This window comes from Myotis yumanensis, unplaced genomic scaffold (assembly GCF_028538775.1).
Source record: "Myotis yumanensis isolate MYYU_CA2020_CCGP unplaced genomic scaffold, mMyoYum1.0.hap1 SCAF_1, whole genome shotgun sequence".
Taxonomy (NCBI): domain Eukaryota; kingdom Metazoa; phylum Chordata; class Mammalia; order Chiroptera; family Vespertilionidae; genus Myotis; species Myotis yumanensis.
The window spans coordinates 211,071,513-211,097,077 of NW_027223752.1; the positions used below are offsets into that span (position 1 = coordinate 211,071,513).

Consider the following 25,565-nt stretch of genomic DNA (forward strand, 5'->3'; position numbering starts at 1 on the left):
AAATAATGAGCAATAACAGAGTCTCCTGTACCAAGATAATGGCTTTATTCTTCTCTGGCCCCAATAATCCAATGACTCAAAAAACTCAGAGCACAGAAAAGAATGAAATTCTTTTTCATTGTCCAGCTTGAACAAACCTAGGGATATTCTAAAGGGCTAGGAGCAGATATCATCAAAGGTAATCCAAGTGATTCTAAAGAGGCGATGAAAGAGCCTCCCATTTGATCTTGAAAGTAGCAACACCTCCCAAGGAAGTGCAGTACCACTTTAAAGAGATAAATACTAGCCCACAGAGCACTCCCTAAGACTAGAAATAGCTACTATTTACAGAGTGCTTACTATGTGACAGGCACTTTGCTATGCATTTTAAATGCACTTTTTTATGTAATTATCTCAATAATCATGCTCCATTGGTCCTATTATGATACTTTCACAGACACTCAAGCATAGACAGGTAAATTGACATGTGCAAGGTCAGAGAGCTGACACACTGAAGAATTTTATGATTATTTACAAGGATGCTCTACCTCCAACATCTATGATTTTAATCTTTATGAATAACATTTATGTTAGCTATATGGTAATGTGGTATTATAATACACCTAATAATCCATTTAATCAACCTCACACTCAGGGCCAGAATCCCATTTGCGGCATCTTTGACATCTGTGCTCATCTAAGCTCTGTCTAAACATTCCGAATAGTGGAGAGACTGATGTGAGAAAAAAACAAAACAAAATGAACAAATGAAGAAAACACGGCTCTTTTCACTTAACACACATTAATTCTTACAAAAACCTGAAAGAAAGATGGATATCACTATAGGCATCTTATTAATGAGGAAACTGAGGTTCAGAGAAGTTGAGTAACTGGTCCAAGGGCATGAAACCAGTAAGTGGTGGGGCCTGTTCTTCTGATTCTAAAGCTCAAGTTTACTTCTTTCCATCAGCCTACCTCTCTCCAAAGAGACACTAGTAATAAGGTAGTCATTCCACTTTTGAATGTAAGATGAATATTTATAGTGTACTCTTTTCACGTTAGATGCACAAAGATCAGCAAATGGAACTGATGTGTTCCCTGAAAGTTCCACATGTTTGTCATTGATCCTCTTTTGGAAGCAACACAAAGTAAGTATAAGCTTTCTTTGAAATTGCAGACTTTCAAATATTTCAGGTGAGTTATATTTCTCCAAGGTAAATGAGTTCCTTTTACATATTGTTCCTGTTTTCTTTAAATAGTATTTAAACCCATAGCTTCTGTTTTTCTTACATTTTTAAACATAAGCGACTATATTGGAGATCCAAGAGGGATAATCTTCAGAGCTTCATTACCTGGATATGACAGAGTTCCAAGTTCTTTGTTATTTTAGTAGTGCTTCTTTGGATTTTCAATGTTCTCAAAATGTGAAATCCACAACTGAGAAAAATATTGTTGCTGAGATCTGAACTTGTGTAGAATCCTGTAGTTATCTTAAAATAGATTGCTTCATTTCAAATTCTGACTCAGTCACTTAAGTAAGTTATTTAACTTGTTGGTACCTCCATTTCCCCATTTTAAAATGAAAAAATAAAAAGGAACACCTATCTTAAGAAATCATTGTGATGCTTAAACGCTACCATCACAGTTACCTGAGTATACACCCACATGAATGAACTGCTTATGCTTCTAAGGCTAAGCCTCCACTTGTGCAGTAGATCCCATATCTTCTTGGCCCGTATCTCTTCACTCTCTCTCCTAAATTATCAAATTGCTCTTCTCAAATGTATTTTTCTAAAGAGAACACTGATCTGCCCTTTTTTACAATTCCACTCCTCCGTTTCGCTCCTGAATCTATTCCAGTTAATAATGTTTCCTCTGCTTTTTACTATTGCACCCAATATGGTCATGTCAAAGTCACCAAGAACCCTCACGTTATTTGTCCGATCAGCAACACTTGAGACAATGGATTCCTCTCACTTCCTTGAAGCATTGTCTTCATTGGGCTTCAAAGAAACCACACTTTCCTGGTTTTCCTCCTACATTCACTGGCTGCTTCTTTTTAATTTCCTGTGTTGTTGTTTTTTCTCTTCCTACCTCTAAATGTTGGAGGGACTTCTCTTTTCTCCTGTTGTGTCTCATCTCCATTCTTTCTATGCTAATTCCCTTGGTGACAGTATCTAGTCACATGACTCTAAAGGCCATCTATATACTAATGACTCTGAATCCAGATCTCCCTCCTGGACTTCAAGTTTTTGAATCCAACTGCCAATCAACCTCTCCAATTGCATGTGTACAACAATTTTAAATATAATATCCCTCAAAGAGTGCTTAACTTCTTCCTAAAATTATATTGTCCATAGTTTCCCCAACTCTGTACTTTCAGTTCCTCAGGTCAAAAATATTAGAGTCATTATTGACTAGTTTTTTTATTGTATATCCTAAATCCAAACTGAGCACTGATTTAACTAAATGTCCTCTGAATAAGTAAATGTTCTCTGAATAAGTTAATGTCCTCCTATAATTTGTTAATTATCTCATTTTCAGTAATTTCTAAATGATGTTTGTTTTAATCATTCCCAAAAGAATATGATTCTCCTTACCTGAGAGGGTGGAAGTAAGATAGAAGTTGAATCGTTCTTCTATTTGACTCTAGTATGTTAATGTTACACCATCTGAACTAAGCAATAAGTACAAAAAATACAAATAAGATTAGAGTGCTAAAGTGATACCATTGAAGAGAAAAGAAATTATTTCATTTGTGTGTTTCCTTGGCTGAAGTATTTTTCAACTCTCATTTATAATATGTATTATTTATATAATTATATAATTATTTAATGAAACATAAAAAATTGTGTGAGTGTGTGTGTGTGTGTGTGTGTGTGTTGCCACCAGTTTTTGATCAACAAATTTGTTCACAAGTTCATTTCCCACACTTATTTATTTCCAATAATCACCTTCAAGCTAACAATTTGCCACCATCTTGAATATTTAAACATGTGGCCAAAGGTTCAAATGAAATTCTTAAAGAGAAGTTGACAAAATACTTTGAAGAATAAGCATATATATTTCAGAGGGAATTGCTTTAAAGATAAGTAATCCTATATAATAAAAGGGTAATATGCAAATTGACCAAACAGTGGAATGACCAGTTACTATGACGTGCACTGACCACCAGGGGGCAGATGCTCAAAGCAGGAGCTGTCCCCTGGTAGTCAGTGCACTCCCATATGGGGAGCACTGCTCAGCCAGAAGCCCTGAGCCGGGCTCACAGCTGGTGAGTGCAGCAGCGGTGGCAGGAGCCTCTCCCCATGGGGAGCGGGCCTAAGCCGTCAGTCGGACATCCCCCAAGGGCTCCAGACTGTGAGAGGGCACAGGCTGTGCTGAGGGGCCCCCTCTGAGTGCACAGGTTTCGTGCATCAGGCCTCTAGTTAAAGATAAAGCCCTCTACCCATGAACGACAGAAAAATCTTAAGCATTTAAGATCAATCATTTGCATGTAAGGGTTCCATTTTCATATAGGTTTTATTTTCATATAAGGGGTAAGCTTTCTCCTTAATATTTAGCAAATCTAAGTACAAAAGAGATATAGTTAGGGAGATATGGTTAAAAGCAAGATTGAAGTTTGAAAGTAAATAAGTAAAATGCTAAGTGTGCCATTTGCCTTAAATGTGCTAACTGTGGTACACACTGTGGGGAAATGAGTATAAGAACTGTACTCTATTCTCAAAAAGATTCTTTGGGGGTGATGATACTAACATATATTGGAGAAGACATTTTATAATTAAGTGCTAAATTGTAAAAAATTCCAAGTGCTATGTCACTACAGAGAGGGAGAACTATGTGGGTTGAAATAGTTATGGAAGATTTTCAGAGGTGATCTCTAAGTTGGGTCTTGGAATCTGAGCAATGCACAGTTAAAAAGGGGAAGACTTTTCATTGCTGAGTGAAAAAGAAAGGGAATGACTGAGTGGAGACTAGGAAATAAGAATCAGTGGAGTAATTAGGGAAAGTAAAAGGAAGCCCACACTGGTGGTGTAAGGCTTCATGGTTGAGCAAAGTCTTAAATGAGGCTGTGTAAAAAGGGTCGATCTAATTGTGAAGTGCCATGACTGTCTGGAGAGAAGTTTCCACTTGATGTGATGAGAAATTGAGAGTCAATAGTTTCCTGAGCAGGAAAGAGACATGATGAAATACTGCTTTCTTAAAACGAATCTGCTTGTAGGCTGCAGGATAGAATTGAAAGAGAAAAGACTAGAAGGGAAAAGGTAGAAAACTCCAAAGTAATCCAGGCATAAGTGAGGTGCTTGTGAGCATTCATATGGCCTAAGGCATTCCTGAGCAAATGCAGTAAATATAATTTTTAATGTAACACTTATAATTTTGTTTTATCTTTTTTTTTTTTAATCTCCAGGTAACTTGAAGATATAATGTCACATTTGGAGACATTGAATTAATAATTATAATTTTAATCTCAGAATTTTCTTTCTTATCTTGGAGCCACTAATTTTCCCTTTTCATGTCTCAAATGTTTTTACAAAACACTGAAAAGCTGGCAAGCCCTGGGGCCCATGGCTATCATTCCTGAGAGTAAAATATTCTTGAACCTAAAGAGATAATCTTTCCTGGTATTGTCCACTTTTTAATGGAGAAGCCAGAAGTTTGTAAATAACATATATAATTGTCACTCATTTATTTTCAAGATTTTACTTCAGTTATTGAAATGTAATACAGTAATCTAGATACTAGAGCAATACATTTCTCCATCTTCAGTAATCCTTTGATGTTTAGAAAGAACAAAGAACTCTGCTTTAAACAACTTTATACAAGTTCAAAAACATAACAGTAAGAATGTGAAGATTTAATTAAAAAATAAAAATTGTATTTACTTTATTCTAGTGACCCGGTGCATGGATTCATGCACATTGAAAGAAAATTAATTAGAAGGTGGCTGGTGGGGCAGGACTGGGCGACATGGGCTTGACAAGGCCTGGAGCAAACCTTCTGCGGTCCCTCCCCAGTGTCTGCTGAGTGGGTGGGGTCCCTCTGGCTGGTGGAGTCCCTTGGCCTGGCCTGTGGGATCAGGCCGAAAACGGTTCTCCAACATCCCCCTAGGGGTCCCAGAGTGTAAGAGGGCACTCTGCAAAGTTGCTGTTGTAGAGGGTGTGGAACACAAATGCAAGTGTGCAGTAAACCAGATTTGGGGCCGATAGTGTCCCAGCAACAACATAACCTATGGCCAAATATGGAATTGCGCAGCCCTGTGAGGAATTGGGCTCCCTCCTCTTTGGTTCATCACCTGAGAACCGCCGCTGCCAAGTCACTGCAGCTTAGCAGCTCCTGCATAGAGTGTCTGCCCCCTGGTGATCAGTGCGTGTCATAGTGACCAATCAGACAGTAGGAGGGGCACTTAGCATATTAGCCTTTTATATAGAGAGACTAGAGGCCCGTGCACAAAATTCGTGCACAGGAGGGTCACTAGGCCTAGCCGGTGATCAGGGCCTTCCGGCTGCCGGCTAGGGCCTTCCTTCCCCAGGCTGCTGGCTGTCAGCTAGGGCCTTCCTTCAGTCCACACTACCCCCTGGTGGTCAGTGCATGTCATAGCGAGTGGTCGAACTGGTCAGTCAAACTCCGAGGGGACCATTTGCATATTAGCCTTTTATATAGGATTGTTATTGAACTGTCTACCACTACTTTCTAATTAGGGAAACAATGGATCAGACAACTCTATTAGCTCCAAGCATTGTGTGATTTCATTACAGGTTGGCTTTCATTATAGGTTGGCTTTATGCCAATAGCTCCATTCTTGTTTTTATTAAAAAGAAGAAAAAGGTTTAGAAAAGACAAAATTAAAATTTTCCTAGAAAAAGCAAGTACTAATTCTCTGGACAAAAATCTGCTCCTTTGATAGAACTGTTTATGTCCTGGAAAGAACAAAAGCATGCTTTACTTGTATAAACAGTACTCACTGTTCCAAACTGGGGGGGGGGGGGCAGGGAATAGGGAGGAGGTATTAAGTAGGAAACACATTTTTTCGCCAAAATGTTTTGTGGGTTGAGACACTCAAAAGAATGGGGCATTAATTCTAGTAAATTATGGTACTTATTATTCCATTAGGTTTTTTTTAGATAAAATAAAACAATATTAGATTTACTGCAAACATATACTATTAACACCAATTAGTTTACTTGGGTTGATATCTAATCTAATAAAAGAGAAACATACAAATTGACCATACCTCAGCTACGTCCACCAGCCATGCCCATCAGCCAATCAGGAGTGGATATGCAAATTAACCCAACTAAGATGGCAGTTAATTTGCATACTAGGCACCTGTGGCCTGGGTCCGGGAAACATCATAGGGCTCCCAGGTCACTTCGAGGTAGGCCTTGTATGGGTATGCAGCAGCCTAGGAAGGGCCTGAGCCAGGGGCTCCTGGGCAGGGCCTGAGCCTACAATCAGAGCCGAGGGGGCCCCTGCCCAGGCCTAAGGCTCAGCCAGAGGCTAGAGGCCTGGGCAGGGGTTGAGCCAGAGATTGGTGTGAACTACAGAGGAAACACCTTTTCTGACCGCTCATTGGCTAAGCTCCCTGTATGTCACTGGTAATATTCTTAGTAACTTGGGTAATAAGAATCCAAGAAGGTGATGTAGGGTTTTTCCATCTCACTCCTGGAGAAAAAAATGAAGGTCCGCTGCTGGAGGAACTAAGAAATGTCATATCCTGCCCTAGCCTGTTTGTCTCAGTGGATAGGGCCTCGGCCTGCCTACCGCAGGGTCCGGGTTTGATTCTGATCAAGGGCATGTACCTAGATTGCAGGCTCCTCGCTGGCTGGGGCCCAGGGCAGGGCTCATGCAGGAGGCAACCAATCAAAGTGTTCCTCTCACTTTGATGTTTCTCCCTCTCTTTCCCTTTCTGTTCCACATTCTCTAAAAATCAATGGAAACATATCCTCAGGTGAGGATAAAAAAATAATAAAGAAATGTCATATCCTATGAAAGACACATCTTGAAAATGCCTAAAGAAAGTTGTCATTTTTTCAAGGTGAAGGGACTGGAGTCTGTGTTGATGAAAACACCTTGGTGGCTGCAGTGACTGGCAGTGGCTGCAGCAGCGGGGTGATGGGGCTGGCGCCTTCCCCTGATCAGCCCGGTCGCCTCCCACAAACGGAGGCCAGACTGCGGCTTAGGCCTGCTCCACAAGGGGAGCAGGGAGCGGGACTAAGCCATCAGTAGGACATCCCCTGAGGGCTCCCAGTATGTGAGAGGGGTGAGGCTGGGCTGAGGGACCACCCCACCCCCCAGTGCATGAATTTCATGCACCAGGCCCCTAGTAAAAAAATAAGTTAATATTTTTCTAAAACATCTACTAGTAGCCTTAACAAATATGGTTTTTATTGTATTTTTAAAAATACATTTTTATTGATTTCAGAGAAAGAGGAAAGAGACGGAGAGAAATATTGATGTGATCGGCTGCTTCGGATGCACCCATCTTCCACTACCGCCCCCCCCCCCCCACCCCAGGAATTAAGCCCACAGCCTAGGCAAGTGCCCTGACTGGGAATTGAACTTTCCATGCATTGGACAATGTTCAACCAACAGAGCAACACAGGCTAGGGATTTCTTACTGTATTCAATGGCACATATCTTTCCAGAAATCCTCTGTGATATTTCTGTTCTAAACTAGACTATTGCTTTCAAAATGGTGATGGGATACTGAATGATCCATAAGCATCATATTCCATCGACTGCTCCACATCTGAAAGTTATGATGTAATAATAGTTAATAATAAGAAGTAACAGCAGGTTTAGTATTATCTCTAAAAGAGAAACCAAGGTGAAATTTTAGGTCTGAGAAACAGTCTCTGGTTTTCCTTTGGTATACAATATTAGATGTTGAATTGCAATATAGCCAACTGGTGGCTTTTAGGGTAGTCAATTCACAATCTAGGATACCTAATGCTAAAAGGGATGCTGATTTTTACTTGGTGCCCCAAAAGGTTAGTAAAGAAAATTTGGGCCTTTATTTTAATCATGCTCATTATTATGTCATTAGCACATATTTATTATCTATAGTACATATACCACAAGTTTTAGAGAATATAAGTCAATGTTCATCAGACCCTTACAACGTGTCAAAAATGTTGAAAGGAGCCCTAACTGTTTTGGCTCAGTGGATAGAGCGTTGGCCTGCAGACTGAAGGGTCCCAGGTTTGATTCTGGTCAAGGGCATATACCTTGGTTGCGGGCACATCCCCAATAGGGGGTGTGCAGGAGGCAGCTGATCGATGTTTCTCTCTTATCGATGTTTCTAACTCTCTATCCTTCTCCCTTCCTCTATGTAAAAAATCAATAAAATATATTTTTTAAAAAAAAAGAATGTTGTAAGGCCAAAACCGGTTTGGCTCAGTGGATAGAGCGTCGGCCTGCGGACTGAAAGGTCCCAGGTTTGATTCCGGTCAAGGGCATGTACCTGGGTTGCGGGCACATCCCCAGTGAGAGATGTGCAGGAGGCAGCTGATCGATGTTTCTCTCTCATCGATGTTTCTAACTCTCTATCTCTCTCCCTTCCTCTCTGTAAAAAATCAATAAAATATATTTTTTTTTTTTAAAAAAAGAATGTTGTAAGGATTCCAAGATGGTGGCCTGGAGGATGGCAGTGAGGGAGACAGTGTGAGTGAGGGAGGGAGCAAAAGGGGTGTGTGTGGACATGTGGTGTGTGTGTGTGTGTGTGTGTGTGTGTGTCTGAGTGAGGGACAGCTAGATCACGCAGGACTTTCGGGGGCTGGAGGACTAGGCTTGCATAGCCGGGCAGCCTCTGCTACTGCTGTAATCTCTCCCGGAGCGCCAGCTCTGCCACAGAGGCCACACCATCTTGAAAGAAAGATCAGCTGTGACTGGGAGCTCAGCCTCACCTCTACACAGGGGGCCCTCAGACACCACCCGGGATCCTACAATCAATCTGGCCAGGGACCTGCTGCTGAACCACGGACACCAGGACTCGCAGATGACATGATATTGTACATAGAAAACCCCAAAGATTCCATCAAAAACTACTAGACTTAATAAATGAATTTGGCAACGTAGCAGGATACAAAATTAACTCAGAAATCTATGGCTTTTTTATATACCAATAATGAACTCACAGAAAACGAAACTAAAAAAAACAACCACATTTATCACTGCAACAAAAAATTAAGATACCTAGGAGTAAATTTAACCAAGGAAGTATAGGACCTGTACTCAGAAAATTACAGGACGCTGAAAAAAGAGATAGAGGTAGACACAAACAAAGGAAGAATATACTGTGTTCAAGGATTGGTAAAATCAACATCATTAAAATGTCCATACTACCCAAAGCAATCCATAGATTCAATGTAATCCCCATTAAAATACCAATGGCATACTTCAAAAACCTGGAACTAATTCTCCAAAAATTCACCTTGAATAAAAAAAGAACCCAAATAGCTGCAGCAATCTTGAGAAAGAAGAACAAAGTTGGAGGGATCACAATACCAGATATCAAGCTATCCTAAAAAGCCACTGTTCTCAAAACTGCTTGGTACTGGCACAAGAACAGACATATAGATCAATGGAACAGAACAGAGAACCCAGAAGTCAACCCAAGCCACTATGCTCAATTAATGTTTGACAAAGGAGGCAAGAGCATTCAATGGAGTCAAGATAATCTTTTTAATAAATAGTGTGGGGAAAATTGGACAGATTCATCCCACCCCCCCCCCCCCCAATGAAGCTAGACAACCAACTTACACCCTACACAAAAATAAACTCAAAATGGATAAAGGACTTAAATGTAAGACGGGAAACGATAAAAGTGTTAGAAGAAGCCATAGGAAGCAAAGTAGCAGATATCTGTAGTAGCAAAATCTTTACTGATGCAGTTTCTAAGGCAATGGTAACTAAGAAGAAAATATACAAATGGAATTACATCAAAATAAAAGGCTTCTGCACAGCAAAAGAAATCATCAATAAAACAACAAGAAAGCCCACTGCATGGGAGAACATATTTGCCAATGTTATCTCCAATAAGGTTTAATCTCCAAAGTTTATAAGGAACTCATAGAACTTCACAAAAGGAAGATAAAAAATCCAATAAAAAAATTGACAAAGGACCTCAATAGACACTTTTCAAAAGATGACCTACAGAAGGCCCAGAGACATATGAAAACATGCTCAAAGTCACTAATCATCCGAGAGATGCAAATCAAAACAACAATGAGGTGCCATCTCACACCTGTCAGAATGGCTATCATCGACAAATCAACAAATGACAAGTGCTGGAGAGGATGTGGAGAAAAAGGAACCCTCCTGCACTGCTGGTGGGAATGCAGATTGGTGTGGCCACTATGGAAAACAGTATGGTGCTTTCTCAAAAAACTAAAAATGGAACTTCCATTTGACCCAGTAATCCCACTTCTAGGACTATATCCCAAGAAAACAGAAACAGCAATAAGAATGGATATATGCACCCCTATGTTCATAGCTATACAATTTACAATAACTAAGATTTGGAAACAGCCTAAGTGCTCATCAGCAGATGAATGGATTAGAAAACTGTGATACATCTACACAATGGAATACTATGCTGCTATAAAAAAGAAGGAATTCTTACCATTTTCAACGGTATGGATGGAACTGGAGAGCATTATGCTAAGCAAAGCAAGCCAGTCAGAGAAAGATAAATATCACATGATCTCACTCACTTATGGAATATAATGAACAACATAAACTGATCAACAAAAATAGGACCAGAGTCATAGAAGCATAGAATAGACTGTCTAACCTATGAGGGAAGGTGGGGGGTGAGGGGATAAGAGATCAACCAAAGGACATGTATGCATGCATATGAGCATAACCAAAGAACACGGATGGGGGGGTGGGGGTGAGGGCATGTGTTAGGAGGTGGGAAAGGCCAAGGAGATGTCAATGGGGGAAAAAGGAGACTTATGTAATACTGTAAACCAGTGGTCAGCAAACTGCGGCTCGCGAACCACATGTGGCTCTTTGGCCCCTTGAGTGTGGCTCTTCCACAAAATACCACATGCGGCACACACATACAGTGCGATTGAAACTTTGTGGCCCATGCGCAGAAGTCGGTATTTTGTGGAAGAGCCACACTCAAGGGGCCAAAGAGCCACATGTGGTTTGCGAGCTGCAGTTTGCCGACCACTGCTTTAAACAATAAAGAGTTTAAATTAAAAAAAAGAATACTGTAAATCCTTTGTTGTTATTAACTTATTTAATATCCTATAATAAGAATCAACATTATTATCTCAATTCTACAAGGAAAGATCACTGTAAATAGAACATGGATAATCATTTTTACATTTTAATAAAATTTATAGCTTAGATGTACTTTAATCTCTATTTTTTTAAATAATGTTTTTTTCATGTACAAGACTAATGAAATCTTCCTTTAAAATTTTATATGCATTTATATACATACATGCATATAAACTTAAGTAAAAAAAATAAATCAATATTTTAGATAATATACAGTTGTGGCAAAAACTCATGAGAGCAGTGCTAAAATACCAAAGTTGAAAATGATGGTTTAATGGAATGAATTGAGAATCATGGAGTAGAATACTTTTAAAATCCACAAACGGTTGTCAAAGCCTAATACACCTTCTTGGAAGTAGTGTCATTTGTAATAGTATTAACTAGGTTCTAAGATTCACAGCACATTATCTAACATATTTGGTTTTCCTTTCCTTCATTGTTCTCTCCTTCCTTTCATCTTCCTTCTTCTTTCAGTTTTTCCCTCCTGTTATTTACCTCTATCCTGAGAGTTCACATTGGTGTTATTCCACAGACTAATGAAGGTTATGAACTTGAGGGGCTGTGGCTGTTTTTCAGATAAATTATGGTCCATCTTTTACTTAATTAATTTAATTGTACTTACACAGCCATGGATCACATAATCACACAATAGCTATAGTAGCTGCATAATTATTTAAAAATGCTCATTTAGTAAAGTAATCATAATATTATAATGATCAAAAAGAATACCCTAACAAGCATCGTTTTGTAATAAACCTTTTCATATATAAATAGATGAATAAGAAATATCTATAATAATAAAAGCATAACATGCTAATTAGACCAGGTGTCCTTCCAGATGACCTTCAGGACTAAGCCGTGTAGCGGGGACGGAGGCAGAGGCGGCCACCACGGCATCAGGGGCTGAGTCCCTTGCACAAATTTCATGCATCGGGCCTCTATTAAAAAAATATATATATCTTTGAGAGACAAAAGTATAGCCCTTTCACTGGAGAACATTTTAAATAGCTCTTTCTGTACTCCACGGATGAAACTCTAGCATATAAGCCAACCACAGTGTGAGAGGAATAACAATACTGTGCTCTTTGGTGGGGGAAGTGTCTCCAGGCGGTCTTTCTAATAAAGTGAGCTATCTATTCTTTATGCATGGCCTGTTTTTTCCCTGTCTTCCATTTGAAGTAAAAGTTTCTTTCTCTTAACAGGATGCATTTATCAATATCAGCCAGCCCTCCTCTGCAAACACTGCACCAGCCCCCATATTTATTCTCTACAATCAACAATATTTTTGCCCAACATCTGAGAGTAAGCCCTGTGCGATCTGATCAGAACTCTTGAATACAATAGTAACTGCTTCTATACAGGGAAAGTCTGTAGGGAGAGAGAATAACTTCTTTCAGGGTGTACAATCAATGTAGAAAGCTAACATAAACACTTAGGGATCTCTAAACTACCTTTAAAATCAACACTGCAGGCTTCCTTTTGGATCTGTATTCTCAAAATCATTGTTTTTACTTTTTTATTTTGCTTTATCATGAAAACCAAGACAGGAGGAGATGATCCTCCAAGGAGTAGTGGAAAACTCTCTCTTTCTTTTATATTTAATAAATGTAGCCATTGGTTTTGTTCTCCTGTACAACCCATGGTCAGGCACTGTCAAGAACATCAAAGAATTGATTCGGAGTAGAGCTCAGTAAGCAAATGCGGTAGGGAGTTCTCACACCCATCAGGCCACAGGTTTCTGGTAAACATTAGATGCATTTCTGAGGCAGAAGCTTAGAGGAGTCTCTTTGGAATTTGGAGTCATGAGTACGTGCTAGCGAACCTGACACAGTTGTGTACATTTTTTAAAAACTCACCCACTTGGCAGAGTTAGCCCCATTCATGCTGTGCACCTTCTGCAATTCCTTTCATTTCTATAATAGTGAGAAGCGAAAGCATCCACAAAAACAATGTCTTCCTAGAAATGAACTTCAGGGAAAGAAAGACTCACACAGGAGAGTAACAGGCTGCTTTGTGCAAGTGCTAAGGGTGTGAGCCAAAATGAGAAGGTCTGGGTTAAAACTCTGCTTCCAACATTTACGGTGGCTTTGCAAAATCAGTTTACAAAGTAAAGACTACTGGGTGTACAATGCTACCTTCTAGCAAAGGTGGGAATAGACATATGTGTCTATTAAAACGGAGGGAAAATCCCCAAACAAATGAAAATGCTTACCTTTGGGGAAGGAAAGGAATGGGAGAAGAGTGGGGACAGCAAAGGAGGTAAGACTTCGTTTTACGTTTTGTCTTTAGAACCATGCAAATGTTTTATATAATTATGAAATTGAGTTAACTTAATTTTAAAAATCAAAAGCAAAATGAAGTGAACTAGTAGATTAACCCTGCAGGAAGGAACTGTTCTAAACTGAAACTTAAAATATAACTTCAACATAGTAATTCTACTCAATATCTGTAACGTGATATATCCTAAAGACAAAAAAAAAAAAAAGACTGCAGAGAAATCTTCACCCCCTTTTGGTAGTCACATCACTAGTAACAATAATGTTGCTACTATTATTTAAAAGCTATTATGAATAATATATATATGCTCATGCATATATTATGCATATTTAATAGGATAAAGTAAATAAATAAGCATGTTAATATATTAAGAATCAATATTTTTAATGGAAAAGAAACAAAAATTAAGTCAAAGAAGTTGACTAAAAAGCTCTGTAATTCTAAACTTGAGTTGGAAACATCAGTATGAACTCATGATGTATCTTCTCCATTTCTGGGACAAAGAGTGTGCAAGTTGGTGTAACAGAAGGCAAGGAAGCTATCAGAGACAACTGGGGTCATGTTGAAAGACCTCAGGAGCCAATTTAAAGGGTCTGCCCCTGGCCAAAGATAAGACAAAATGAGAATCAAAAATAACAATAGCTACAGTGGATGGAAACAGACATGCCTGTTTATAGCATGTGACTTCATGAGGATAAACACACAAACAACAAAATGCCAAACCTGAGTGATCACATCTGGGGGTTTTTGGGAAACAACTTGTTAATTTGAAAACTGCTAAATGAGGGAGAACAATCAAATACGGATCCTACCTTCATTGTACCAACTTTACCTCAGGATTACCCAATAGTTGATGAGGGAGAGTTCTTCTTTAGAGAATAACTTAGTTAATAAGTAAAGAAGGAGTGATAGAACAATATCATTTTGCAAACTCTAAATAAATTTAGGGAAAGGTTATCAGAGGCTGCTAAAATTTCTTACTGTTATGGCCTGAATTGTGTCCCTCGAAATTCATATATCGAAGTCCTGACCTCCAGTACCTTAGAATGTGACCTTATTTGGAGATATGGTCTTTGCAGTGGTAACCAAGTTAAGGGGAAATCATTAGCATAGGCCTACTATGACTGCTGTCCTTGTAAAAAGGGGACACAGAGATACACATAGAAGGAAGGAGATCTGAAGAGACATGGGGAGAAGTCATCTACAGGGCAAGGAGAGAGGCCTGGAAGAGATCCTTCTCATAGCCTTCAAAAGAAACCAACCTGGCAGCCTCCAGAACTACACATTTTGTGATACTTTGTTACAGCAGCCATAGCAAACTAATACAATTACATATAAATTAATGGGATTATAACAGTAGCTATATCAGATTGCCCATGCCTAAATCTGCTCATCAAGTTTCAGATCACAAAAAGAGATATATCCAGGCATTTGTGTCTCCTGATAGAGGTACACAATATGGCTTGGGAAGCCATCTTGCCAAAACACAACATAATAACTAATACATGTTTGTCCAAGCCTCAGCTGTGGGAAATAGAGAAACACATTTACAACAAGGAGATGTAATCATAAAAATAACATGATTTAAAAATAATTACCAGGGGGAATAAAGGAATAGGACACATTTAGAGTAAAAGAAATTTCAGGTAATTCATCAGACAATTGTAATGTGTATATCAGCTTGGACCTATCTCAGAGGGAAGGCGGGGGTTGGTGGGTGGGTAGGAAGAGATCAACCAAAGAACTTGTATGCATATATGCATAACCCATGGACTCAGAGATAGGGTGTTGAAGGCCTGCGGGGGGAGGGCAGGCTAGAAAGGGTCATTGGGGAAAAAAGGGGAACATATGTAATACTTTCAACAATAAATATTTAAAAAATTTTACAAATGGAAAGTAAATAATAAAATATGAGAAAGGTAAAGTTACTTTAGATCTCCTCGTATTGGTATCTATAAAAGTAGCATAAAAATACTATACAGTTCAGTGTTATGGTAATGATTAAATATAACAGTATCAGTAGAGTACTTTGCATAATGCCTGAGGCATTTTGTAGTTTCAATTATTTATATTTATTTAGGTATTAGTTAAAATGATGTGGTAAGTTCATCTTACTGTGTCTGCTTACAGTGTGTGGACACAACTCCACATACATACTCTGCAACACACTTACTGAGTACCAGTGTGAGCTAGTATTTGGCTGGAAGGTTTTTACTACCAATTCCACTGCCCAGTCTCACATATACCTTCAAGCCATCTGGCTCTGGGCTCACATTTGCTAGAAGCTGCAAAAAAGAAGTATTATGGGACTTTGAAAGAAAAGCCAAGGCCATAGTTAGGAGGGAAATGCAAACAAAAGGGTAATTTAAGGATGTTAAATATGCCACTAAATGTCTTCCCAGAATTAAGTCATTCCATGCCTGCCATTTTCATGGAAAGATAAACACAGTCTTTCAGCACCCACAGGGCTAGGCCTTGGAGAAAATCGGGGTTTGCAGCCAGCTGGATCATGTTTGGACAAGAGGCAGAACACATCTGGTCATTAACAGCAATGATTCTCTTTTGTTAAAAGTCATCATTTAGATATCAGAAATGTTGCAGCTGATAACTATCTTGAGTTGGGGGACCACATCCTACACATTTTCATTTCAATTTTTCAAACATTGATTTGGTTTGAGAGAGGGTATACAAAGGTTAAGGAAATAGAGTTCACATTTCAACAAATACAATTTTGTTTGCATCACAGAAAAATAACTCTTAAACAGAAAGATAGAGTATTATAAGAGAGTTACAAACAAATCTCAAGGGCCTTTATGAGATTAAGGTGAAGTAAGGTATCAAATGAGAGAGAGTTTTTATCTGGTTAGGGAGATTGCAAAAGTCCTCATGGAGAAAATGGAATTTGAGAAAGGCTTAAAAAGATAGTAAGGAGAAAGTAGTGAGGTGGGGGAAAGTCTTTGGGGATAGGGAAGGGAGTGCATTTCAGTAGGGCTATAAGGGTGCCATATAAAATACAACATGCTCAGTTAAATTTGAATTTCAAATAAATAGCAATAGTTGTTTGTTCTTTTTTTGTTTTTTAGTATAGATATGATACATGCAATATTTGGGACATATTTAATTTAAAATGTCCTGGATGTGTTCAGAGAAATAGTAAGCTGTTTTTAAAGGCCTTAGAGGAAGAAAATGGGCAATAATGTGGGAAAGAACTTTGGTTATACATAGAGGGAGGGTCTTAGATTCGACACAGAAGACTGAAAACATACTTTTTATGGGGACTGTGAAAAACTTTTTTTAATGTGGGAGTGATATGATCTGACATACACTGTAGGAAAAAATAAGATAGTGATGAAAAGGGGAAAAACTGAGACAAGAAATTGGCTAGGAAGCGACATATAGTGAGGATGTTGATTTATTTGGTGATGGGAACAGTTTGGAAATAGAGATGGTTGAGATAGAGTAAAAGCAGCAGATTGGATCTCAGGGACAAAAGAGATGTAAAGTAAAAGATGCTGCATTTATGCCTATTGACCAGGGTGATAATGATTTTGTTAGCAGGTAGGAAAGGAGTAGGATGAAAAAACAGATAATATGAAATAGGGGTCATGTCAGGAGGACCTGGAAGGGTATCTAGATAGAGATGCTTAGTAAGCAATTACAAATATTTTTCTGTACTCAGTGATTTTGAGATTTTAGATACTTAAGCTGTTAAATTCAATGAGCTGGGCACTATTAGAAACAAAAGAGGAACAAGTGATTGAATAGCAAAGAGACAGAATAAGAATAATGAAATAATTGTGTTGGGTCTTGGAAATCCTGAAGTCAAGGTCAGTCATCACTTTTCAATTATTCAGAGAAGTCAAGAGTGTAGATTGAAATTGGTGCTGGGAATTTTTGAAAGAGCTATTTTAGGAAGGTCACATGGATGAGGGCCACCATAGTTTTGGAGATTGAGGAGTTAATGGGTGATGAGGAAGTGGAGGAAACCAAAGGAGGGGTGCTCCAAGAGAACACGGGGTGGTGGTGGGGAGAGCCAATAGAGAGGGATGACTGGGGAATTTAATAAAAGAATGGAGCAAAGTCTGAAAAGAATGTGCAGCAATAAGATTAAAGATAACCAACCACTAGGTTAAGTTCACAAGTTTCATCAAGATTTATTTTTTCCATTTGCATATTGTTTGGGGGTATTGGTGAACGTACAGACATTAATTGTAGGATTGTGACCCATAATAAGAGTTTTAGCTCAAAGGCAATGGTGTGAGGAAGAATTTTTAAGGACGCTGACAAACACTCTTAAATAGTAGGGAAATTTGAGGCTAAATGAGTCTCTGGATGTATAGCTTTGATCAGCTTTACAAAGGGATCACAAAAGGTAACAAAAAGAATTAAAAAAAAACACTATTCTACATTTCCTACAATAATACTAGTATGTCATAATTTTGATATTTCATAAAACTGACAGCTAATTTAAATATTAGCCTAAAACTGTAGCCTAAAAGAACCCCTACTACATGAGGGTTAATAATAGACCTCTAGGAGAGAAACCAAGATGGCAGCATAGGTAAACACCGGAAATTGATGTCTCGCACAACCACTTCAAAAATACAACTAAAAGACAAAACATACATCATCCAGAACCACAGGAAGGCTGGCTGAGTGGAAATTCTACAACTAGAAGGAAAGAGAAAAGCACACTGAGACTCAGAGGAGGTATGGAAGTAAAGTGCAGAGGTACGGAGGTGCACGTGGAAAGGGCTGGCAACTGAGGACATGGTTGTCTTTTTCAATCGAGAGGGAGTCTCAAGCTCCCGACTGCTCTGAACTCCAGTTCCGGGCGAGTCTCTGGGGACCCAGACTTGTACCAGGAGGAACTAGACTGTCTGGCATCGATCAGAACTCAAGGGCGGCTTCCTCTCAGAGGTGCTTGCAGTGACACTGAGACATGGGGCCTCTTAGGGTAGGACTGAGGAGCAGCCATAGCTGCTTGCTCCACCCTGTTAATTCCCCGAGACCCCGCCCCACCCAAGCCATGCGCAGAGGCTTTTGCATATGAAAGGCCTGGCCCTTTGCAATCTGAAAATTACCTAACAAACTGCAGCTGGGTCAGAGAGACCCAGAACTTCCAAAAGAAGGCCCAAGGCCCCACAGAAGCTTGCATTGCTTCACAGCTGGGCCTCATCTGGGCACCTCCAAACCCCAAACAAAGAAGAGGAATCTGAAGATCTCTCCATAGCTCCTGCTGGGTAGCCTCAGGCAGAGGCTAAATTAGAGATTCAAGAGCCAGTGTACCCAGTGGTCAGACTGGGACCATCCAGATTACAACTCCTCAGATCCATAACGGACACACTCAGGGGGTAGACTCAGTGAGCACCAAAGCCCCAATGAAGCAAGTCTTGCCCCAGAAGGGTGTCTCCAGCACAGAAATTCTCCCACTGCAAACACAGTTGATTCTCACAGCCAATTGGCCTGGAGGTCAATTCCTCCTAGTGATACCTACAAAAAGCAAGGCTTAACTATAACAAGACTATGCACAAAGCCCACAAAGGGGTGCACCAAGAGTGTCCACCTCAGGTAATTGGGGAGACTGAGCCACTGGGCCCTATAGGACACCTAGCACAGAAAGCCACTCTATCAACACAGGGAAGCATAAAAAATGCAAAGACAAAGAAACAAGTCACAAATGACAGAAATGGAGGAAAGCAAACTACTGAATATAGAGTTCAAAACCACACTTATAAGGTTTTTCAAGAATTTTCTAAAAACTGATGATAAATTTAGTGAGACCCTCAAGAAATCTAGTGAGACCCTCGAGGATATGAAAAAGGACTAACTAGAAATTAAGCATATACTGACTGAAATAAAGAATATTATACAGAGTTCCAACAGCAGACTAGAGGATCGAAAGAATCAAGTCAAAGATTTGAAATACGAAAAAGCAAAAAATACCCAACCGGAAAAACAAAAAGAAAAAAGAATCCAAAAATATGATGCTAGTGTAAGGAGCCTCTGGGACAACTTCAAGCATACCAACATCTGAATTATGGGGGTGCCAGAAGAAGAGAGAGAGCAAGATATTGAAAACCTATTTGAAGAAATAATGACAGAAAACTTCCCCTATCTGGTGAAAGAAATAGACTTACAAGTCCAGGAAGCACAGAGAACCCCAAACAAAAGGAATCCAAAGAGGACCACACCAAGACACATCATCATTAAAATGCCAAGAACAAAAGACAAAGAGAGAATCTTAAAAGCAGCAAGAGAAAAATAGTCAGTTACCTACAAGGGAGTACCCATACAACGGTCAGCTGATTTCTCAACATAAACTATGCAGGAGAGAAGGGAGTGGCAAGAAATATTCAAAGTGATGAATACCAAGAACCTACAACCAAGATTACTTTACCCAGCAAAGCTATCATTCAGAATTGAAGGTCTGATAAAGAGCTTCACAGATAAGAAAAGGCTAAAGGAGTTCATCACCACCAAACCAGTATTATATGAAATGCTGAAAGGTATCCTTTAAGAAGAGGAAGAAGAAGAAAAAGGCAAAGATACAAATTATGAACAACAAATACACATCTATCAACAAGTGAATCTAAAAATCAAGTGAATAAATAATCTGATGAACAGAATAAACTGGTGAATATAATAGAATCAGAGGCATAGAAAGGGAGTGGACTGACTATTCTTGGGGGGTAAAGGGGTGTGGGGGTGCGGGAAGAGACTGGACAAAAATCGTACACCTATGGATGAGGACAGTGGGGGGGGGGGGGTGGGAACCGGGTGGAGGGGATCTATGGGGGGAAAAAAGAGTAACAACTGTAATAATCTGAACAATAAAGACTTAATTTAAAAATAAAATAAAAGAATAGACCTCTATAAGTGTACGATACCTCTTTTCTACTTGATTCTCAAAGATGCAAAGAATTAAAACAAAATCCACTATGGTGTAAAACATTGCTGATATAATTTAAGGATAATCTAACTAAATGTAGATATATTATGTTCATTGATTAAAAGACTTTATAATTTTAACATGTCAATTCTCCCCAAACTGACCTACAGATTCAATGCAATCTTGATTATAATCCCAGCAGTCTATTTCGGTAGGCAGATGCAAAGGACCTTTAATATCCAAAACAATCTTAAACAGTAAGTACAAAGTTGTGGGACTTGACTTGGTAATTTAACAGAGTTATGGCAATTAAAGTATTGTGAAACTGCCTAAGGATGGACAAGTAGAACAATAGAAGAGAAGAGAGCCTAGAAATAGACTCCTACTTATTCAGTCAAAGGCACCAATAAGTGTTGCTGGAATAACTGGATAGCCATATGGAAAAACTGAACCTCAATCCCTACCTCACATGTAATAAAAATTAATTCAATATGAATCATATGCCTAAATATACAAGTTAAAACATAGAAATTTCAGGGAATAAAACCACGTTGGGCATGTGCTAGGGGGTAAGGGTGGCTGGGGAGAGGTCAATGGGGGAAAAAGAAGACATATGTAATACTATATGTAATGCTTTAAACAATCAAGAATTAAAAAAACACACACACTTTGGATCTTCTCAAAGTCACCACAAATATTGTCCCACTTCTTTAAAATATTGTTACCCAATTCCCTTTTATAATTAAGTAGTTATACTGAATACTTAGAACACAGTTCAGTCTGGGTGGCTCTAAGATAATTAAGCAATTGGTTAAAAATAAATAACTTCTACAATAACCTAGATGTAAATTCTGTCTGGCAAAGACATATTCTTACTACTGTTTATTATTTAAAGTTTAAGGCAAATAATTCACTCACCTTCAATGGAAAAGGTTGCCTAGATTTAGCTCAAATGGTTCCAAAAGAGATTTTCTGGTTTTTAATATAATTGCATTATACAGATAAAAGATTCTAGATATTTTCTTACTTGCTTCTCTCCCCTCTGCCCATTTCCTCAAGAAAGAAACACAAAACACAACAACAACAGTAAAACATGCAACACAAGCCACTCACCGGAGCCCATACAGAACTGTTCCATCAGGATGCAGCCGGATCATTCGGTTTTTCACTGTAACCCCATGCACGAATGATTTCTTGTCATTCAGAAAGTACGTATCTGGTACCCAGAGTTGGTCGGCTACCCTGTTGTCTAGCGTGAGGTTTAGCGGGACTCCAGAATAAGAAAGCCTTTTGTCTTTCCAAGACTGCTGGAAATACATGGTGAGCGTATAATCCTGTGAAATAAAGGAAACAAACAACAAAAAAAGAATTTACTGTCGTCGTCGTCATTATCATCATCATCATCATCATCATCATCGTCATCATCTGAGGACTTTTCTTAAGAAGGTGATAGCTTGTGGTATTGTGAATGCCCAGAGACACATGGTCCCGTCCTGCTGTCCCTTAAGAGGATACATTTGAGTGAGTATATTGACATCTGCACCTCTAAGCACAAGGCAACCAATAGGTTAGAGGTGCTACAGCAATAATTAGATACATGCACAGACATTTCCACCAACATAGGAAAAAAACATTTAATTGAATTTTAATATTTGACATTAAGGTGATGATATCACAGGGAAGGTCAAAAAGGAAAATTATACTGACCCATGTTCACAAAAATTGACCTCTGGATATTATATTTACTACATGTTTGGAGGGAATGTTTGCTAAGTAATAACTAAAAATGTATGCACGTAAAAGGAGAGGGTGTTTTGCAAACTGTGAATGCCTTCTGAATGAATACTGTTGTTTGCCCTATGAAGATTATTAATACCATTATCTGAATCTTTCTAGAAATGACAACTTGTCTAATAGTCCTGAAAGGTAGTTTATAAAGCATTGGGTGGAGATGTTTATTTGGCCTGAGAATGACATCAGTGGTGGAACTGCTCACTAGTTCTTCTCTTACCCTCATCCCTGCTTTGTTTCAGGAATTGGTTTGAGGTCAGAGATAGGTTTGTACTTGAGTTTGCTTTCTCACCTCCTATAAAAGGTTACACTAAAAATTATAGAAAGGGAATGATTATTTTAGATCTGTAATTGTCTGTTTTTGTATTTTCTGGTTTTATAATTATTTTTTTAATTTCAGTGAGAAGAAAGGAGAAAGGAGAGAGAGAGAGAGAGAGAGAGAGAGAGAGAGAGAGAGAGAGAGAGGAGACATTGATGTGTGAGAGAGAAGTATCGATCAGCTGCCTTCTGCAGTGCCCCAACTGGGGATCAAATCTGCAACCAGGTATGTGCCCTGACTGGAAATCAAACCTACCACCCTTTAGTGTATGGAACAATGCTCCATCCAAATGAGCCACATCAGACAGGGTTAAAGAAATCCAATAATACAAATGATAGTTGTCCATTAAAAAAATAAATGGTAGCAATGACATCACAATGTTGGTGTACTGCCATTGCTCTACAGAATGGTATGTACACTACATACCACTCACTAGTTGAGAAACATTGACTCACATCATGCCTCACATGTGGGCAAACTGTACTTTATCTAGATCTCTGGATGGATAGTTATGCATTTCTTAAGAATAACACAATATTCAGTCTGGATAATGAGTTTCAGTGTCCTTTAACCATTATATTCAAGAATGCTTAGACTATTTACTCAGAAACCATCTTGCAATAATTCAAAGCTTATTATTTCTTGTTCAATGACAAGGATATATGCTATTTGCTATTAATCATGCAATATTCCCTTTAAATGTCCAAAACTTCCTTCCACCTTACCTTCAATTACAAAGGAACCCACAGGTTTATACACAATTCTCTTTTTAATTGCTACCATTCTTATCTGTGTTCTCTTCAAATTTTTAACATCATACCTTTTCAGAGGGAAATGAATTAGAAAAATTCTGGATCTTAGATTCCAAAATACCTTGATTCCAAGATCTACCGCATGCAGAGCTATGTAACCATGACCAACTAAACTAACCCCTTGTATTTTGAATGCCTCATTTTAGAAATAATAGCATTTTACTGGCTTACTGTGAGCATTACTTGGGAAAATTATGGTGAAGGTACTTTAGAAACTATAACATGCTACACAAATATTATCTTCAAAATTGTTCATTGCTATTTAAAGACTTATATCATACTTCCAAATTACATATTCATTTTCATAAGCATTTCTATTTCTAAAGAGATGCTTATTAAAGTACTTGTAGGCAGAGGACCTCTTTGACCATGAAAATAAGCAACCAACTGTGATCACTTGTAAGTTTTGGTGTTGGTTTCTTATTTGTAATTCAGCCAGTGTAAGAAAAGTAATAACTAGCCAAAGACATGTTATTGTAAATTCTGCCATAGGAATCAGCATGATCAGCAATAGAATACATGTTTCAATGTGGGGGGACGGTGGTGAGGGGAGGAGGAGAAGGGTATAGGGGTATAAATGGTGATGGACAGAGACTTGACAGTGTACAGATAATGTGTTGTAGAATTGTGCACCTGAAACCTATATAATTTTGTTAACCAGTGTTACCCCAATAAATTCAATAAATAGGAAAAAATACTCATGTTGAATGCCCATAAACTTCCAGAATCTCATGAGTGCTACGAAGGATTTCCTCAGAATAAGACCATGAAGTGAAATTCTTACTCCATATTCTCCTCAATAGTTTTAATGTGTACTGGGAAAACATTTATTATTGTCAAGTACGAAAGATTATAATGACAAAATAAAACTGTAAATATATACACTATAATTAAAATATGAGTTTGTGGTAAGTAAACATTGGAGAGTGAAAAGGAGAAAATAATGTAAGCAGGAGTAATCTCTGCATACATTTAAATGTGTGTATGTGGGGAGGGGGGGAGTCGTGGGAGTGTGTAGATTTTCCCTTCTCTTTCTGGAAACTGTTTTGTTTCCCGTAGAGAAAGAACTATATACATGCAGTAAGATCTTTGCTCTACACAACTCACACTATTTTCAATAAACATTGACTAAAAGTCACATCATGGTTTTAAATTAAAGCAATAACTTACCCCATTTTCAATAAGAAGTAATTCAGTGAAAATTTATGCTCCAATGTTACATTTGGAAATGGGTGATGTGGGACAAGTACCCTTCAGAATGTTTCTTCCTAAGTATGTCTAGGGTTATTATTTTAATCTATAACCTGATTATATGATAAATGAAATATAGACATATAAGATTCCTAACCTTAATAAAAACTTTTTGAAGTTAATGATAATGATAAACATTTTGGAAAGACCTAAAGCACAGCAATCTCTTCTTTTTGTACCATCTACATTGTACCTTACTCAAGACAATAATCTCTTTCTCCCAGAGGGTACACTGTGGTTTTTATAACCCTTCATATCTACTATCACCATTCTTCTCCAAACCGTGTGAGATCGGCAAATTCTCTATGATAGACATTATTATCTACGTGTCTGAGATATGATAAACTGTGCCTTAAATGCATTATTCTTTCCCTCTAAAGCTTAATATAAATATGAACAGTGACATCTGAATATAACAAAGCCTATGACATCATTTTGGTGTATCCTATTTTTATATAGAAATGAAAAGATTAAAATTATTGTATTTTTTCCCTCATACAACAGATTTTCTATTAATTCTTCATTAGTCCAAAGTGCAAGCACTCCAGGGAGAATGAAAATTCAGAAAAAAATCAAAGGTATTAATAATTTGGTGGGAACCACTAAAATAATTTTTCTTCCCAAGTATATTTACAAGTATCCTATCTGCTTTCTCAGGTTTGCAAGCTACTCCTTAAATGGAAGTGGGACATATTTAGAAATACAGGCCGTAGGGGATTCTTTGATACTGAGGCAAATTAATGGGATTAATGGGTATGAGATAGCTAATGAAATTGGTCAGGCTAATTCAGGCATGACAAAATTCAATTCATTGAGGAAAAGGAAGATAGACGATAGCAAACTGGAGTACTCAATCGAGCTCCAGGAGGGCATACTTTTTAAATCTAAAAATGTTTAAAGAAATAAGAAAATACTTAAAACAAATGAAAGTCATTCTTCTGAAGAA

The 25,565-nt window shown here is 38.4% G+C and overlaps 1 protein-coding gene across 2 annotated transcripts in view; it reads right to left on the reverse strand.

Annotated features, from left to right (window-relative positions):
* Window positions 1-25,565, reverse strand: part of GABRB1 (gamma-aminobutyric acid type A receptor subunit beta1) — a 376,389-nt gene that overhangs the window by 207,486 nt on the left and 143,338 nt on the right. For both annotated transcript variants that reach the window (XR_011468725.1, XM_070397125.1), the window contains exon 4: window positions 21,560-21,780. Coding sequence is in view for 1 of the 2 variants with exons in the window: in XM_070397125.1 (XP_070253226.1) it covers window positions 21,560-21,780 (221 nt within the window). In the remaining variant the exon portion in view is untranslated. The remainder of the gene's footprint in view (window positions 1-21,559; window positions 21,781-25,565) is intronic.